General features: G+C 36.4%; 1 protein-coding gene across 1 annotated transcript; it reads right to left on the minus strand.

Moving 5' to 3' along the window:
* Window positions 1-7299: 7299 nt before the first annotated feature.
* FABP6 (fatty acid binding protein 6) lies at window positions 7300-10715 on the minus strand. The gene is made up of 4 exons (XM_015815343.1): window positions 10649-10715; window positions 9804-9979; window positions 8731-8820; window positions 7300-7353 (listed from the first exon to the last, which is right to left on the minus strand). The coding sequence occupies exons 1-4, from the start codon at window positions 10713-10715 to the stop codon at window positions 7300-7302; spliced, it is 387 nt and encodes a 128-aa protein (XP_015670829.1).
* Window positions 10716-16901: the final 6186 nt, after the last annotated feature.

Here is a 16901-nt window from a genome sequence, read left to right on the forward strand (position 1 = left end):
GCGCTTATGGAAAAAGGGAGCCAGAGAGAGGCAAGCTGTTTTGCCAGAAAAAAAACATAAAGAGTTGGAGCACATAAGCCAGAATGCCCTTGTCACTGTCAGCAGGATCTCAATAAAGAAATGGCTGGATAGTAAGCAGATCCAACTCACAAATGAATTTTGATTTCACAGTACATAAGGAGGCAAGACTTTTAAGAGAAAAGTGCAAAAAAATATACCTCGCCGGTCCCAGATTTGCCAGGCTTCATTTTTAGGGAGGAAGACCCGGAAAAGCTTCTGCCATATGACAAACCTTTGCTGTAAGGTAACTTTCCTGTGACACATGGCGGATGATTGCAGTTTTTAGCCCTGGAACATTCTGTTGGTGATTAAAAAGGCCAGTGTTTCTTGCACTCACCTTGATCGATCGCTCTCTCTCTCTTTCTGTGGTAGAATACTTTATGAAGAATCTTCCTTGTTGCTATTGGAAGAATTGCAAAACAATATATTAAGCATGAAAATAAGGAGAGAATTCCTTTGAACTCTTTGAATACATTTAGTAGGCTAAGCACCATTTGAGTTTCATACGTGTAGAATTTTTTAATTGCCTTTTAAAAGTACCTCTAGATATTTGAGATGCTGCTGCCTTATGTCACAAACAGTCATTTGTTGAGAAAATATGGTTTACATGTTATATCAGGGATTAATGTTTACTTGAAGCGATGTAAAGAAAAATAGTTAAATCCCTTAATTTTTGAGGGAACTGCTGCCTTTTATTATAGGATGTTAGGAATTTGCAATATGACTTAGAATATTAGGCAAAAATATACATAGAAGGACTCTTAAAAAGAGGAAAAGGAACTCTTAAAAGGTTCAAGAATAAAGAATGTAAGGTTAATAGAAGGTGATAAAACAACTGAAAACCTGCATTCCTAAAAAGATACTAACTGGAATAATCTATAAAAGACTTGTAGATAGGTTGATAGGTTGCAATGCAAGCTATTTTCAAGACAATATGTAAATCAGCATGACAAAGTAAATAACAATTCACTTTGAATATTAGCATTTAAAGCAAGGAATGAACCACAGTGATAAAGCTAATCTCTTTCTGCAAATGTTTCTCTAGCACCTTGACTTGGTTCTTTCTAGCTGAACTCCAGAATTAGGAAGTACTGTAAGTTTTGAAAAGAGGGCAGGGGATAACATTTGCAGAGAATAATTGATGGAAATGGGTAGGCTACAGTACCATGCTTCCAACACTGATTCTCTTCTGAAAATATAAATTTGACAACACTTTGCCAGGTTTTGCCTTGCCCCATTGCTCCAATATTTCTATATAAACGTACTTCAGGATCATGGCCTTAAACTATTTTGTATGATTTTTTTGTACTAGACTTGTGTGGCTCCAATTTCAAAATATGTTGAAGGGCATCTACTACTGTGTGAAGTTGCCACTTGATGTGGAGCTCTTGTCACTGAATGACAGTATTTTTACGGAATGTTTCTCAGGATTGCGATAACACTATGTGCAATATGCTTTTATTCTATCAAATATCTAGAGTTTGTGTTGTGGGGAGTGCAGTGGTAAAAATGTTATTTGTTCATTTTGCTTTAAGTTATAATTTTCAGAGAGAAAGTGAAGAATTTTTAACTGAAGAAGGGAGTGCTGCTTTTAATGTAGGAGAAGAATGTTTCCTTTTCATTGAAAAGTCTGGTGATCAGTTCTGCTTTTCCCACTTTTGATGACAATATATGTAGCAAGACAAAATGGGAAATGTTTTCGTATGGATTTTTTTTTCTTGTTAGATATGTTAATGAAACATCTTTGTCAAAAATAGTATCTGGGCTTTACCTTTTATGCATTTATACACAACTTTTTAACTATAGCATTTAAGCAGACAGTAGCCAATTGTGTAAAAACCACTGGAGAAGCTCAAGCTTATAGAATTCGGCCTGACTATTTCATGACGTCCTATAAAGAAGGTGTTTTTGTGTATTGAATTTTTTTGTTTCTATCTTAAGAAAGTTTATTGAATAAAAAGGACAAAACATCAATGGGCTTGTCTACTTTTGGGTGCTCATCTTCATAGGCCCTACTATACTCTTTAATCAAATGCCCCCAGTTCTTTCCATACCCGTTACAGAGCTTCATAGTAGTAAGAGACAAACATTCAATTAATGTATTAAATTTAGAGGCTACCCAATGACTCTAGTGATTTACCCTGCAAAAAGTAATAAATAATAAGACCATTCACTTCAGGAAGACACACACAACATGCCAAATATAAAATGAAAGACTGAACAACTACCTTACTAGGTCTGAGAACAGTCAAGTTTTCAAAGGGTGGAGACATGGATCTCTGGGCAATGCTGCTCTAGGAAGCATAGGACACAATAGAGAAGGTCTCTGGACCTACTAATTTATTGGTGAAGCAGGTTTTCTTTTGATGCTGTTGAATATGCGCAAGATTGCCATTGCAAAGGTACATACCATGCAACATACTGTATCCTAGAAGAGCCACTTCGTGACCTTTTTAGCACCTGATTAACTCTACTTTGCAAACAGACTTCAAGACTTCACAAGTCACTTGTAATTGAAAAGAATTGAGTTGCTTTCCAATTTAGTTTCCTGAAAGGAGTTCTCAATTATGCAAATAAGGAATTACATTCCACTTATACAGTGTCTGTGTACTTCATTCTAGGACATATCACTTGAGAGGAATTTTATTTTTCCTTATTTGGCATGTTATTTTTCAAGAATTAAAACTCTGATAATTCCTTGTACTTATGGAGATGGATGAGGGACAAAGACTGAGAGGCAGTGCACAGCAAATTACATAGAGCTTTCCTTTTCCCAAGGTCTAGCTGTAAATTCAACTGTGGCAGCCAGAAATGTAAGAAGGCAAAAGGACAACCATCTGATAACATTTTATCCAACGAAGAATTGTTCTATAGCATTTGGTTCATGGGATTTGAAGAAACACAGGAGCTAGAAAAGGTAATTCCAGAAGATGGCAGGAATAAATGTCCTGAATTTCATCTCAAGCACTGAGCATCCTAGAAAGAAGAGTTGCCAAGAGATTACTTTATTTGGAACCCAACCAGTTATGTTCTTTCTTTTTTCCATAATAGTTATTTCCTGAGGGGAAATTTAAGCAATGCTTTATGTTAAGCAAAAAAACCTAAATGAAAATATGGAGAAAATGTGAAGAAGTTACATTACAATCTCAATACATGAAAAAAACATAGAGCATAAAGCATTCTACTGCCAGAGGATAGCATATTCAAAATACAATATCAACAGCAGGAAAGCACACAAGGGACCCTGATTCAAGCGCTTGGATTGTTTGCCTTGCCACTTTTCCCTAGATTGATGTGACACCCCATAATGAGTTACGGACCAGATAAACAGATGAATTGTCCCTGGCTGTGATGTAGCATAATTACATTTAACACCAGGGCAGGGAGGAAGGCAAATCACCAATTTGTACTCTGCCCCCCCCCCCAAAAAAATAATACTTGGGTCCTGACCAGATAAATGCTGAAGTCTCTACATACTTACATCTTGAGTTTAGATTGAAGGCAATGTGGTAATCGGTCAAGGAGCTAATTCAATATAAAACTCTGAACTAACAATAGTATTTCATATCTGAAAAAAGCTCAGGGTTATATATACGTTTCTACTAGAAAAAGAATGTGACTGGATTTACACATCACAATAAACCAGTGCACTGGTGAGCAAACTGGATTCTTCTAACTTACTAAACTTAGTAATACTTGGAAGCTGATAGGGCCAGAATTTATTTTATTTTAATATTAATTCTATTTACCTATGATAAGTGTGAGTTACAGTAAGGACATCTGACAAAGCACTCTGAACTTTCATCAACCTCTAGTAGGGACTGAGCAATTTTTTTAGTCATGAAAAGTTTAGCTTTTTGGCTAGCACTTTCCTAATCAGGGGGAATTAAACAGATGCCTCACGTGTTCTGACCTGTGTGAAACATACTGTATACAGATCAAAATAACTGATACCATATTTACAAATTCTGCTTTCATGTATTCAAATATAGAAAAATGGAATTTCTCAAGAGGAATCGGACACATACTTAAACTAATGTATCACTTGAATTGTGATCATGTCGGATCCTTTTGTGCTGAAATTCAGTTTTCTCTGATGAACCCACACAAATATACTTAGGCCCACAGTTAATGTTCAAAACATTTAATCAGGCAAAAATTTCTTTCTTTTTCACATTTCTTGAATGCTGTTGGTGATTTTTTTTCTACAATGGAAGGTAAACATTTTCTTTGCATTAAAATTATGACTGCTCACTATGTGAATCGACCATCCTCCTCCCCTATCACTGAAAGTATTTAAATAATATTTTTAGTCTCAACTGCTTGTCAATGCCAAGAAACAAATATAGAAGGAAATTAAATATAGCTTCAGATTTGATTTGCTCTAAGCAGCCACAGAAGATATTAGCATAAGTGTATTCCAAGCTGAAAACAAAGTGAATTGTCCTGTATTCAGAGTGTGGAATTAGACTTGGTACTGTTCTTCTGCAGCTTGGTGGTGGGATTTTTTTGTTTGTTTGTTTTTGTTATAGTTGATTGGGAGGGTGTATGTGCTAGCTGGGAAGCTTCCTTTTTGGTGCACTGTCTAGACTCTAGACATTGAGAAATAGACAAAGTACTTACTTCTTGTCTGAGTTGGAGTGCCTGCTCCAAGGGAGGATAAGTGGGGTTTGGTGGGGGAGGGGGGGAGAGAAACTGGTAGCTGTGTAAAGGTGCAATAGAGCAAATCTTTCCATGCAACCTTGTGGAATGACAGTGAAAAGCCTTAATTTCAAATTGAAATGTGGCAGCATCTACATAGGAAAGCAGGAGTTTAAAGGATTTGCACATTTTGAGCTACTAGTTGGAACACATGCCCAGGCTTGGTTGCTAAGTGACACAGTGTAAGACTGAGCTTCAACACATGGCTTTCCTGTCACAGAGAGGGCGGTGTTTGATTTTTGCCTTGGCTTGTCTTCTGAAAATGCAAAAGGACAGCAGAAAATCACTGGCTGATTCCTCTGAGTAAGAGGATGCTAATCATTTGTGCTCTGCGGTATGTATTTTGCATTTCAAGAAGTCAAATCATATTTGGCTTCCAGTGTGAATCATAACAGACTGAAGACGTCACCATGAACAAGTGGAGACAACAATCGCTGTGAAGAATGAAGGATCAGTGAGTGGACTGGTCCTTTGTATTTCTCCAGAGAAGGGAAGAGGGGAGATAACCCACAGGTGCTCTGAAGGACAGCTATGAGGAGCCAAGGAATATGACAGCTTAGCTCTCAACAGCTGCAGAGCCTTTCATAATAATACTAAGCCAGCCAAACTCATTTTTAATCACATTTGGAAATGTTTAATTTAAGCACTTTATGGATATTAGAGGCCATCAAAACAGCAAGCTTAACGTGACATCTGACATGTTTTACCTTCTTTTTTGGATTTACAAAATGTTGAACACTTAAGAATTTAAAACAATATACAATTGGCAAAAGGAAAAAAGAATTTTGATTTGTTTTAAACCGATTAAGAGTTTTGACATATTGATTATTTTTGTTGTAAGATTTGAAAAGCAAGTATATAATTAAATAATACAATCATGGGAAACCACTGACACAGAACCACTGACACAGAACTGAGGTTTGATGAAGGTTACAAATGGACACCAGAGAAAACTAAAGGACCAGAGAGAAAAGAGTTAAAATGGCTAAGCCAGCAATAACTTTTTCTAATCTTAAAAAGTTATTTTGAACATAGACTAAAATATTGATAACTAATATCTTAGAAGAATACAGGTTTCAATGGATAAACGTTTAGATGATGACATTTTGAAAACCTTTGCCTGTTATGCAGAGTCTGAATGCATGGAAGTCAAGAAAATTGAGATTACTAAAATGGGAATACAAAAGACAAATAAAAAAAATCACCTGTTTATAATATGGTGAGATGAAAAAAGAAACTGTAGAGACTAGCTGATTCCTAGGATCACAGCTTCTCATCACCATATTCACTTCTCAAATAGTCACCAATGACCATATTCATTATGAAGGGGAAAATATTTCACCATGTTCACTGTTGTTTGTCTGTATTGTCTGTATTGGCATGCAAAGCTGGCTTCTATCACAGTCAACAAACATTGTGAGACCTCAAGCTAGCTGGAACACATGAAACAACTGAGACACTATTTTGTAATTGGAATAGTGCAAGCTAGCACTGAGATATGACAAATGAAATACAGTTTTAAAAAGGTAAGATTTGTAATAGTAGCTATGGTGATTATGTCAATGTCCTCTAGTTAGTAATATTGAAGGCTTTCTTTCAAGTTATATGATTAACTAGCTGTACCCGGCCACGGGCTGCTGTGGCTCAGTCTGGTTAAATGGAAAAGAAAGAATTGGAAATTTGGAAATCGTAAATGGATCATAAATCGGAAACATTGAAATGAAATCGTAAAATCGTAGTGTGTGTTGCTTTTACGTCCAACAGATGGCGCGGTTTTTCAAAAAAGCATGTTTTTACCTGTCACAGGTGTGACATCTATATAATAGTAGGTACCGGTATATAAAAACATGTGCGTATTCGAATGCAACGTTGTGTCAAAATTTCAAAGCAATCGGTGAAGAACTTTCGGAGATTTAAGATTTTGAACAAACGAACATTTACATTTTTATTTATATAGATTGAAACACTGCATGTACAGTAACCCCTTTTTTAAAATGAACACAAATCATTGTTCTTCAGCTTTATAGAGAGAGACCAGGCTCACGTTGCTATAAATAATTGTTTGTGCTTGTTTGTTTATAACCATTTATATTAGAAGGTTTATAAAAGCCACCCTTCACACATCACACATTATACTCCAAAATATGTTTGATGAACTATTGTGGCTGGAAACACAGAATGCACTAAGTCAAAATGTAATTTGCTTGATTTTGCCATAGTGTGGAAGCCGGCCACAATATGATGGCGAAAAATGTTCATTCACTCTTTATCATATGTATTATGGGAAGTTCCACATAGCAAAGCCTGAAATCTTGCTCATCTTTATTAGGAATACTTCAATAATAATTCAAGATTCCACCAATATGATATATAGAGGGAAGGGAAAAACCAATAGAGCAGTTACGCATAGGAAGTAAAATATGTCTTTTATTTGTTTGCAAAGCAAATACAGACTTAGAAAAGATTTATCACTTTATATAACTTGGCTCATTTTCCAATATGGCTAAGGACTGGATTATTTCTTCTCCAAGAAACTTCTTATGACAGCTTCTTACTGATTCTCTTGAAGGTTATATCACCAACTGTAGAAACCTTAAAGAATTAATGAATTTATTAAATAAATTTTAAAAAACATTTGTATGTCTACTGCATATATGCAAGTCATCCTGAGTCACTGAGAGTGAGCAGGGCGGCCACATACATTTTCATAAATGAATAAATCTATATCTAGTAGCATCTTTTCATTCTGACATGTACAGCTGAAGGCTTCCTTCTTCTGCAGCTCTTAATGATCTAGAAATTCTGCACTAGCTCTATATGGAGGAGCAGATAAATTAAATTCATCCTCAAGTTGTTTTAGAACAGCCAGTTTCAAAACTCTCCATCGTTGCACCTTAATTCATACGGGTATCCTTATTTCCTAGAACCTCTGGTTATAAAAAGGGGGATTTGTGGAAATCCAGGCCAAGACTTGATAAAGGGTTTTAAGAAAACTTAAGAAACTCTGGGTAAATCAGCTGTTTTTATCCCTGCACATAGCAAACATCTTTTTTTAAAAAAATTACATTTTATTTATTTATATGTTGCATTTTCACATTTTTATTTTCAGCAAGTGATAGACTACTTTGACTACACTAGGTATATGGAAGGAGGCTATACAAGTTAAAAAAAATCTGCCTACAAAGCATGAACTTTAGCCCTCCTCACTCACCCCTTGTTCTTTGATTTACTGATCAATTTACTGCAACTATAAAGAAAGGTAATGGTTTCCCTTGTCCAGACGTGTCCACTCTAGGGGGTGGTGCTTATTTCCATTTCTAAGCCAAAGGAGAAACATTATCTGAAGACATTTCTGGGGTCATGTGGCCAGCATGACTATACACTGAGGCTCATAAAATGCTGTTACCTTCCTACCAAAGTGATACCTATTTATCTACTCACATTTGTATCCTTTCAAACTGCTAGGTGGGCAGGAACTGGGGCACATATCGAGAGCTCACCCGGATGTGTGACATCAGGTCTTGAACCGGGGCTGTCAGCTTTCCAACTGACAAGCTCAACATCCTTAACTGCTGAGTGACCACAACCTCACTGCAAATATATTGAGCCAATTGTCTAGAGTTGTGCAATACTCCAGATTTAAACTCAAAAAGGTCCTTCAGTATTAAGAACAAAGTACCAGGGTTTAACTCTAATCCAAAAGAGTCTTTTCCTGGAAGGGGTATGTGGAGAGGGCAGCCAGAATTTTCTGGTAAAGATGCAGCTGCTTTCAGGAGTTGAAGAGAGGTGCTCACTTCCCTGCAAAATGGAGGGGTTTTTTATCTTGGAATCAGCAGTGCTGAATAGCAGTGTTATTATTGCTCCTTCCAGTGACATTAATATTGAGTTAGTTTTCATGTTAATATATTTCTGTCCAGTCTTTTTGACATCACACATTCCAACCTCAAAGAGTTATTTTCCAAGATTTACCTCAATAAGTTTATCCCCAGCGACTTCTGCAGTATAATGGTAGTTTGGGAAGTCAGCAATCACTTTGCCATTTTCCTTTCTAACTATTGCCTGAAACAGATTGGCATGTGTTAGTTGTCATGTTGACTGAAGTTCATTCAATAGCATTTAGATGGAAGACTTCTTGGGCAGGATGAATTTTCCCTGGGACTGAAAATAGCTTTGATCACAAAATATACCTGATAACAACTCTAAACAGTAGCTAGAAATAACCTAGTAAGCACTTAGCGCTTGTTCAGGCAGTTGCTGGATCTTATTTTAGCAACCATGTTCATGTACCAAAAACAAAAATACAATCCTAACGTACCATTTAATACGTTAGCAGAGATGAGTAGTAGAAGGTTGCTTCTGCTAGCTTAAAAGGAGGGGGGATTATATTAGCTGCGTATACTAAATAAAATTTAAAGCATGGTGTGACCCTCAAGAAGTTTTTCCATTGATTTTAGGGAGAGAGTCAACCTTGTTTGTTACTCTCATTTGCTGAAACTAAGGAGATTTAAGAAGGGCTGGATTTTTAAATTAATGACATATTTATTATCTGTTTGTTATATTTATCCAAGCCTACCCTCAAGAGTTAATCTATATACTGAAGCTATCCCTCCAATGCATGGGTACTGGTTTTCCAGGGTCACTTGGCTTTGGACAACCAAATTCACTAATCCCTATTCGTAGAGTACCGTATACCTGTACAGGCTGCCCCATTTCCTGGCATGGTATCTATGATAAAATATGGATTGGCAGTGAGAGCTGCCAATGTTGTGCTGATATATTTTTCTGCTGTCTGAAGGATGTACGGATAGCATTTTTATCATGGCCAAGAGAAATAGTCTTCTGTCAGTAGAGTCTGAAGTAATTAGAATGGGTAGAGGGGTAAAAAAGAAAATTCAGATGTACATGATACCAAATTTGGAACCCTAACAATTGTTGCTCATGTTTCAAAGTTCATAAACACTTAAGATCAGGACCGGGAACGTCAGGGAACAGGGTTGTCCAAACCTGCAAAATAGAGGTCATGGTGCCAACCATTTGCTTACCTTGAATTTTTTGTCTCCTACTGTCTCCATTTCTGATTCCGTGCCAATAACAAACTTATTAGTCAAGATATGCCCTCCTGGATAAATCTGGGACCAAGTGAATTCATCATTATTCTGTACTATTTCAGTAACGATCTTGAAATTTCTTCCTTTCTCAATTGTATCATGAGGAAGACCTAAGAGAAAGGGAATAAGAATCAGTTGTTAATCGACACTGTACCTGTTCATTGTTTATCAGGGTCCATAAAAGTGCTTTTGTTTAATTGCTTTCTTTTTTCCCTAGAAAGTTAGGGGTTTTTTTAATTCTGAATTTACATTTATCTTGAATTCATATTTATAGATAGTAATGAAATGTCACATTTCCTATATGGGAAGTTTGTCCCTAAAAGTATTGCTTTTGGTAGAGCCAACTTGTTATATTTCATGATTATAAATGTATAAAAAAGGAACTGTCCAATCAGTAGCCACAATACATATCTGCAGTCTTTCCTGTCTGCTGATGAAAGCTTGCTCATAACTTGGTCTACCGTAATTTATCTGAGAAAGAAGATGGTACAAGTTTTTGAATTACAAAAATTTGTATTACAAAAAAAGCTGTCAGAAAAAAATCCTACAGATACTGTGGGATTCTACAGTACTGATGTATATTTTGTCCTCATCCACCACTACCCCCCAAAAACCATACCATTAAAATTCTAAAAGTTTGCACGTTATTTTACTAGAAGACCCTAGATAAAGTTAATGTGAAGATAATGCTTTTCTCTTGAAATGCGCAGAGGAAGAACTCTCTGTATCTAGCCAAAGAAACATCTAATTTATGAAAAAGAAAATATATACATACGCACCTAGGCGCTTCATAAAGTTGTCATAGTTTTCTTCATTTTCCATTTCATATTTTCCAGTGAAACTCATCTTCTGTGGGATGGCAGTGAAAAACTTGACAGAGGAAGTCTTGATGAGGAGGATTCTGACTTGGTCCAGGAATGGAAAGCTCCGGTTTATATACCGCTTTCTTAGTTCAGATTACCCACCTGAGCACCCCACAGCTGTCCTCATAGAGTTGTAAAAGGAAGTTAACTCTTTTAATGACAGGAGTGCAATTTAGCAAGAATCACTCACCCTGGTGTTATTGACCTTGTAAAAGGGTTCATTCTGATAGGTCTGTACTCAGAAATACTGGAACGTTCTCCCTGAAATATATCCTAAGTGATAATTTTTTAATTCACTATCATGCTTGTTTAAAAAAACAGAAATTATACTTTGGCCAATTATGAGAGAAATTTTACAGTGCGTGTTAATCCTCATTCCTTCTTTTTCTTGTCCAACTGTAATTTTAATTTTATTCACTTATAACATAAAATACGAAAATACAAAAGCAAATAAGGAACATAGGTAGGGGAAAGGGAAAAAGTGAAGTGCGAAGGGGCAGGCAAGAAAAAAAATGCATTGACTTCTGACTCCCTCTGTTGCAGTAAAATAAGGCATTAACATTGAACCTCAACTTTTTACATTTCTGTAGTAGTATGAACTAGCCATTTCTATATCAACAAATCAGTCTAACCACAAAATCTAAGTATCATTTTTTCCACCTCAAACACAAAGTCCAGAAACTGCCCATCCCTTCTTTTTCTTAACCATTTTTCTGTATCTTTCAGAAACCTTCTAAGACTAAGCAATCTTTTTTAACTTAGGGGAAAATCTATTTTATCCAGACTAAAAATGTTCTGGAACATGTAGTCTTTGTTTGTGGGGAAAGTGCTCTGATCTGATCATCCATTTTTACATAGTTTGCACCTTGTCCAAACATATTTTTTTTGTTTAAATGGGAAATAATCATAAATGCATATAATCTCCTTCCAGGTATGGTTATGGCAAACATGGGTATCTCAATATTACCATTCATTGCATGAATTCCTCAGTTATTATTAACTGCTATAGGTCCTGGGAGGGGAAGACAAATTATTTTCAGACATTGACCAGTCTTTGGGATCAGGGAGCATCACTCACCATTTTGCTTGAGGATACCTGTATTTTGCATCGAGTAAAATCCCCTGGGGTAATCCAATTGGGTAGAGAAAGTGGCTTGCTCAGCAATGCAATATTGAAATCCATGCAGCAGTTGTATGCTGTTACACAGGGGTGTCAAGCCTGATCACATCGCAGGCCATATTGGGATGTATCGGGATGTTTTTTGCCTTTGCGGGGCCGGAGTGGGTGTGGCCTGCGTGGGCTGCATCCGGCCTACAGGCTGTGTGTTTGACATGCCTGCTGTTACAGATTTCAATGAATAAAAATTATTATGCAAGTACCCACTATCCACTCATCCTCTGATCAACAGAAAACTATATGGGCAAAAAATTTATTGCCCCCATTCCCCATGTTTCCTCTATTGTGTCTGTTCTGACTCACTGCTCAGTGATAACCCTTTGATTTGCAAGTACAGCACATGCTAGGTAAATGGATCTTCCATCTTTGTTGTCTCCTTTTTAAAAATTAAATGTAAATTTCTTTCCCAATAATTTCCAAAGATGCCTAGTTATTTTTATTATAGGGATACAATAAAACTTCTGCTTCCATTATAACCAAGTACTTCCCACAAGTTTAGTATTACAAATAATGACTGCCTCGTTATAACAATAGTGCTAATTATTCTATCTCGTTTTCATTCATTAAAAAATATGAAACAGAACACATAGGTCCAGGATTACAACTGAAAATCTGGAGAATTACACCCCACCCCACCCCAAGCTTCCCTGTTAATATGGGATGTGCAGACTGAAGAGAGCAAACCTTGGAATCTGAACATGCTATTAAAAAAGTAATCATTAACTTATCAATTTGGCTAAAGAACCTAGTTTAAAGAGGAATTTAATATGGAAACATCTATCTATATCTATTTATCTATCTATCTATATCTAACTATCTATCTATATCAACCTTTTTATATATTATCCTAGAAACAACATTCTCTCACTTCTGCATCCCCAATCAATAGGGGCAATATCTGCAAACCCAGGGCTTTTTTTCAGCCGGAACGCGGCGGAACCGCGTTCCGGCACCTTTTTCCGGGCCGGCCGCACCGGAAATAGCCCCTCCCACACCGGAAATAGCCCCTCCCAAATTTTACTTGCATTCCTGTTCTCTAAAGGGGCGGTCCTAGGGTTTGATGAGGGCGTGGCCAGGTTTGAGTTCCGCCACCTTTTCTNTCTTGATGAGGAGGATTCTGACTTGGTCCAGGAATGGAAAGCTCCGGTTTATATACCGCTTTCTTAGTTCAGATTACCCACCTGAGCACCCCACAGCTGTCCTCATAGAGTTGTAAAAGGAAGTTAACTCTTTTAATGACAGGAGTGCAATTTAGCAAGAATCACTCACCCTGGTGTTATTGACCTTGTAAAAGGGTTCGTTCTGATAGGTCTGTACTCAGAAATACTGGAACGTTCTCCCTGAAATATATCCTAAGTGATAATTTTTTTATTCACTATTATACTTGTTTAAAAAAACAGAAATTATACTTTGGCCAATTATGAGAAATTTTACAGTGCATGTTAATCCTCATTCCTTCTTTTTCTTGTCCAACTTTAATTTTAATTTTATTCACTTATAACATAAAATACGAAAATACAAAAGCAAATAAGGAACATAGGTAGGGGAAAGGGAAAAAGTAAAGTGTGAAGGGGCAGGCAAGAAAAAAAATGCGTTGACTTCTGACTCCCTCTGTTGCAGTAAAATAAGGCATTAACACTGAACCTAAACTTTTTACATTTCTGTAGTAGTATGAACTAGCCATTTCTATATCAACAAATCAGTCTAACCACAAAATCTAAGTACTGGTATCATTTTTTCCACCTCAAGCACAAAGTCCAGAAACTGCTCATTCCTTCTTTTTCTTAACCATTTTTTCTATATCTTTCAGAAACCTTCTAAGACTAAGCAATCTTTTTTAATTTAGGGGAAAATCTATTTTATCCAGACTAAAAAGTGGGGAAAGTGATCTGACCTGATCATCCATTTTTACATAGTTTGCACCTTGTCCAAACATTTTTTTGTTTAAATGGGAAATAATCATAAATGCATATAATCTCCTTCCAGATATGGTTATGGCAAACATGGGTATCTCAATATTACCATTCATTGCATGAATTCCTCAGTTATTATTAACTGCTATAGGTCCTGGGAGGGGAAGACAAATTATTTTCAGACATTGACCAGTCTTTGGGATCAGGGAGCATCACTCACCATTTGTTTTGCTTGAGGATACCTGCATTTTGCATCGAGTAAAATCCCCTGGGGTAATACAATTGGGTAGAGAAAGTGGCTTGCTGAGCAATGCAATATTGAAATCCATGCAGCAGTTGTATGCTGTTACACAGGGGTGTCAAGCCCGATCACATCGCAGGCCATATTGGGATGTATCCGGATGTTTTTTGCCTTTGCGGGGCCGGAGTGGGTGTGGCCTGCGTGGGCTGCATCCGACCTACAGGCTGTGTGTTTGACATGCCTGCTGTTACAGATTTCAATGAATAAACATTATTATGCAAGTACCCACTATCCACTCATCCTCTGATCAACAGAAAACTATATGGGCAAGAAATTTATTGCCCCCATTCCCCATGTTTCCTCTATTGTGTCTGTTCTGACTCACTGTTCAGTGATAACCCTTTGATTTGCAAGTACAGCACATGCTAGGTAAATGGATCTTCCATCTTTGTTGTCTCCTTTTTAAAAATTAAATGTAAATTTCTTTCCCAATAATTTCCAAAGATGTCTAGCTATTTTTATTATAGGGATACAATAAAACTTCTGCTTCCATTATAACCAAGTACTTCCCACAAGTTTAGTATTACCAATAATGACTGCCTCATTATAACAATAGTGCTAATCATTCTATCTCATTTTCATTCATTAAAAAATATGAAACAGAACACGTAGGTCCAGGAGTACAACTGAAAATCTGGAGAATTACACCCCACCCCAAGCTTCCCTGTTAATATGGGATGTGCAGACTGAAGAGAGCAAACCTTGGAATCTGAACATGCTATTAAAAAAGTAATCATTAACTTATCAATTTGGCTAAAGAATCTAGTTTAAAGAAGAATTTAATATGAAAACCTCTATCTATATTTATCTATCTATATCTAACTATCTATCTATATCAACCTTTTTTTATATATATTATCCTAGAAACAACATTCTCTCACTTCTGCATATCCCTAATCAATAGGGGCAATATCTGCAAACCTATTGCTGCAGCAGGAATGGGGCACATGTAGCAAATGTAAAGAGTGACAGGATTCATGCAAGACCCATTGACTATGATCCATAAACAAAAATAACCTAATTAGTGGCTTTTCACATTTTCTTCTTTAAGAAGATCTCTTTATCTTTCACGAGGGACTTGCTGGACATTCTTCACCCTCCCCCTCAATGTGAAAGATAAAAGGTGCTAGGGTCAAAATGACTAACAAGTATCTGTGAACAAAAGTGCTTTCATGACCTCCTATAAATACATCACAAATGCAGACAGTATTTATAAGGTTAATTTTATTCCAAAAGAATAGCCTGAAAACAGGATGGTTGAAAGGGAGTTGAATGGTTAGGAGTTGCAAATAATGAAAGCAAGGGACTTTGGGGACAGAGAAAAGTCAGTGTTATCCCTTATCTGAGGGGGACTGAGAGGAAAATCCTAGTCCTGACTTCCTTCTTCACATGTAAGGGTGAGAGTCTGCAGACTTTCCTTCCATTTAGGCATGGATGAACCTATTTCTCTCTTGTAAGAAAAAACAGCACAGTACCCCAGTTATCTCTTCTCAGTATTCATGTCAATTTACATGGAATAACCTGGGCTAAACAGATTCTGTAGTGTGTGCATGTGCTACTTGTAGGTATGCATATGCGTTCAAAAGAAGTCTCTGTGCAACAGAATAGTTTGCTTGTGTGCATACATGCCAAGGGGGGATTGATTTATGTTACGAACAGGATACCTTATCTGACAGATTTAATTTCAATCAATGATCATTAAGTAATTTTACTGTTTTTACCTGGTTCTACCTTTTCTGGCATTATGGCCTCTGGCCTATGCATATAAATGCATGCACATATACTGTGCATATACAAGTGAAGTTCATGCAGACATTTGATCTAGACTGAGGACGGAATCTCTAGACTGATTTAATCAGGAATAGGCAACTCTATATATCAATATGGGGTGGTGGGGAACCTGGGTGGCATACAATATTTCTGTAAGTGGGTTTTTTCCTGCCTAAAGTTTTGGGGAAAATTTACCTTAAATTCAAGGTTATTTTTCTTGCAGTTATTATATGTAAGGATTTCTGAATTTCACTAATTATGCTTAATCAGAGAATGAAAAGTGTTTCACATCATTGTTAAAAATTAACAGCAGTGAAAAAAAGCTGATTCAATTAGTTAAAACTCTCCCTTACCATAAAAAAGAAATTATATTATCTTATCCATCTTTTATTGTCATGATTATTATTTTATGTCTTTATAATCCCTCCACGGTTTTAGTTTCTCATGCAAAAGAATGGGAATTTATCTGTAATACTCTTACTCATAAAACTTTGAGAAATTATGAAAGTTTTGCCATTTTCAGAATGGCAGAGATCTGATAATAAAATACTGCTTCCTCATTAGATAGCAGCAAATCTGGAACATGACATCAGAGAAATTAACTAGACGTATTCAAAATATATGTTGGAAATAGGAACAAAATGAAGGGGCCTTTTACCGTGCTTGGTGGACATATAAAAAAGCTTTTAAAAATGGATTCAAATACATATTTTAATACAAAGGATTTAAAAGATGACTAATTGAAGTTGGAACTTTTCCTTTTAGGACTGATGGATACATACTTAGAAAATATTCATGAAATATTATTTCAATATATGATTACTGAGGTGAGATAGTGGGAACAAAAATCGAAAAGATTCGGCACTGCCCACCATGAAGGAATGGTTGAAATTGACAGAACTTGCAGAGATGGCCAAACTGACTTCTTTGATTAGAGAAAGATCATTACTAATACTCATCCATGACTGGAAAACCCTTTTGCACTTTTTGTATTAAAAAATGACTTTG

Source organism: Protobothrops mucrosquamatus, unplaced genomic scaffold (genome assembly GCF_001527695.2).
Source record: "Protobothrops mucrosquamatus isolate PMUCROS unplaced genomic scaffold, P.Mucros_1.0 scaffold336, whole genome shotgun sequence".
NCBI classification, from domain to species: domain Eukaryota; kingdom Metazoa; phylum Chordata; class Lepidosauria; order Squamata; family Viperidae; genus Protobothrops; species Protobothrops mucrosquamatus.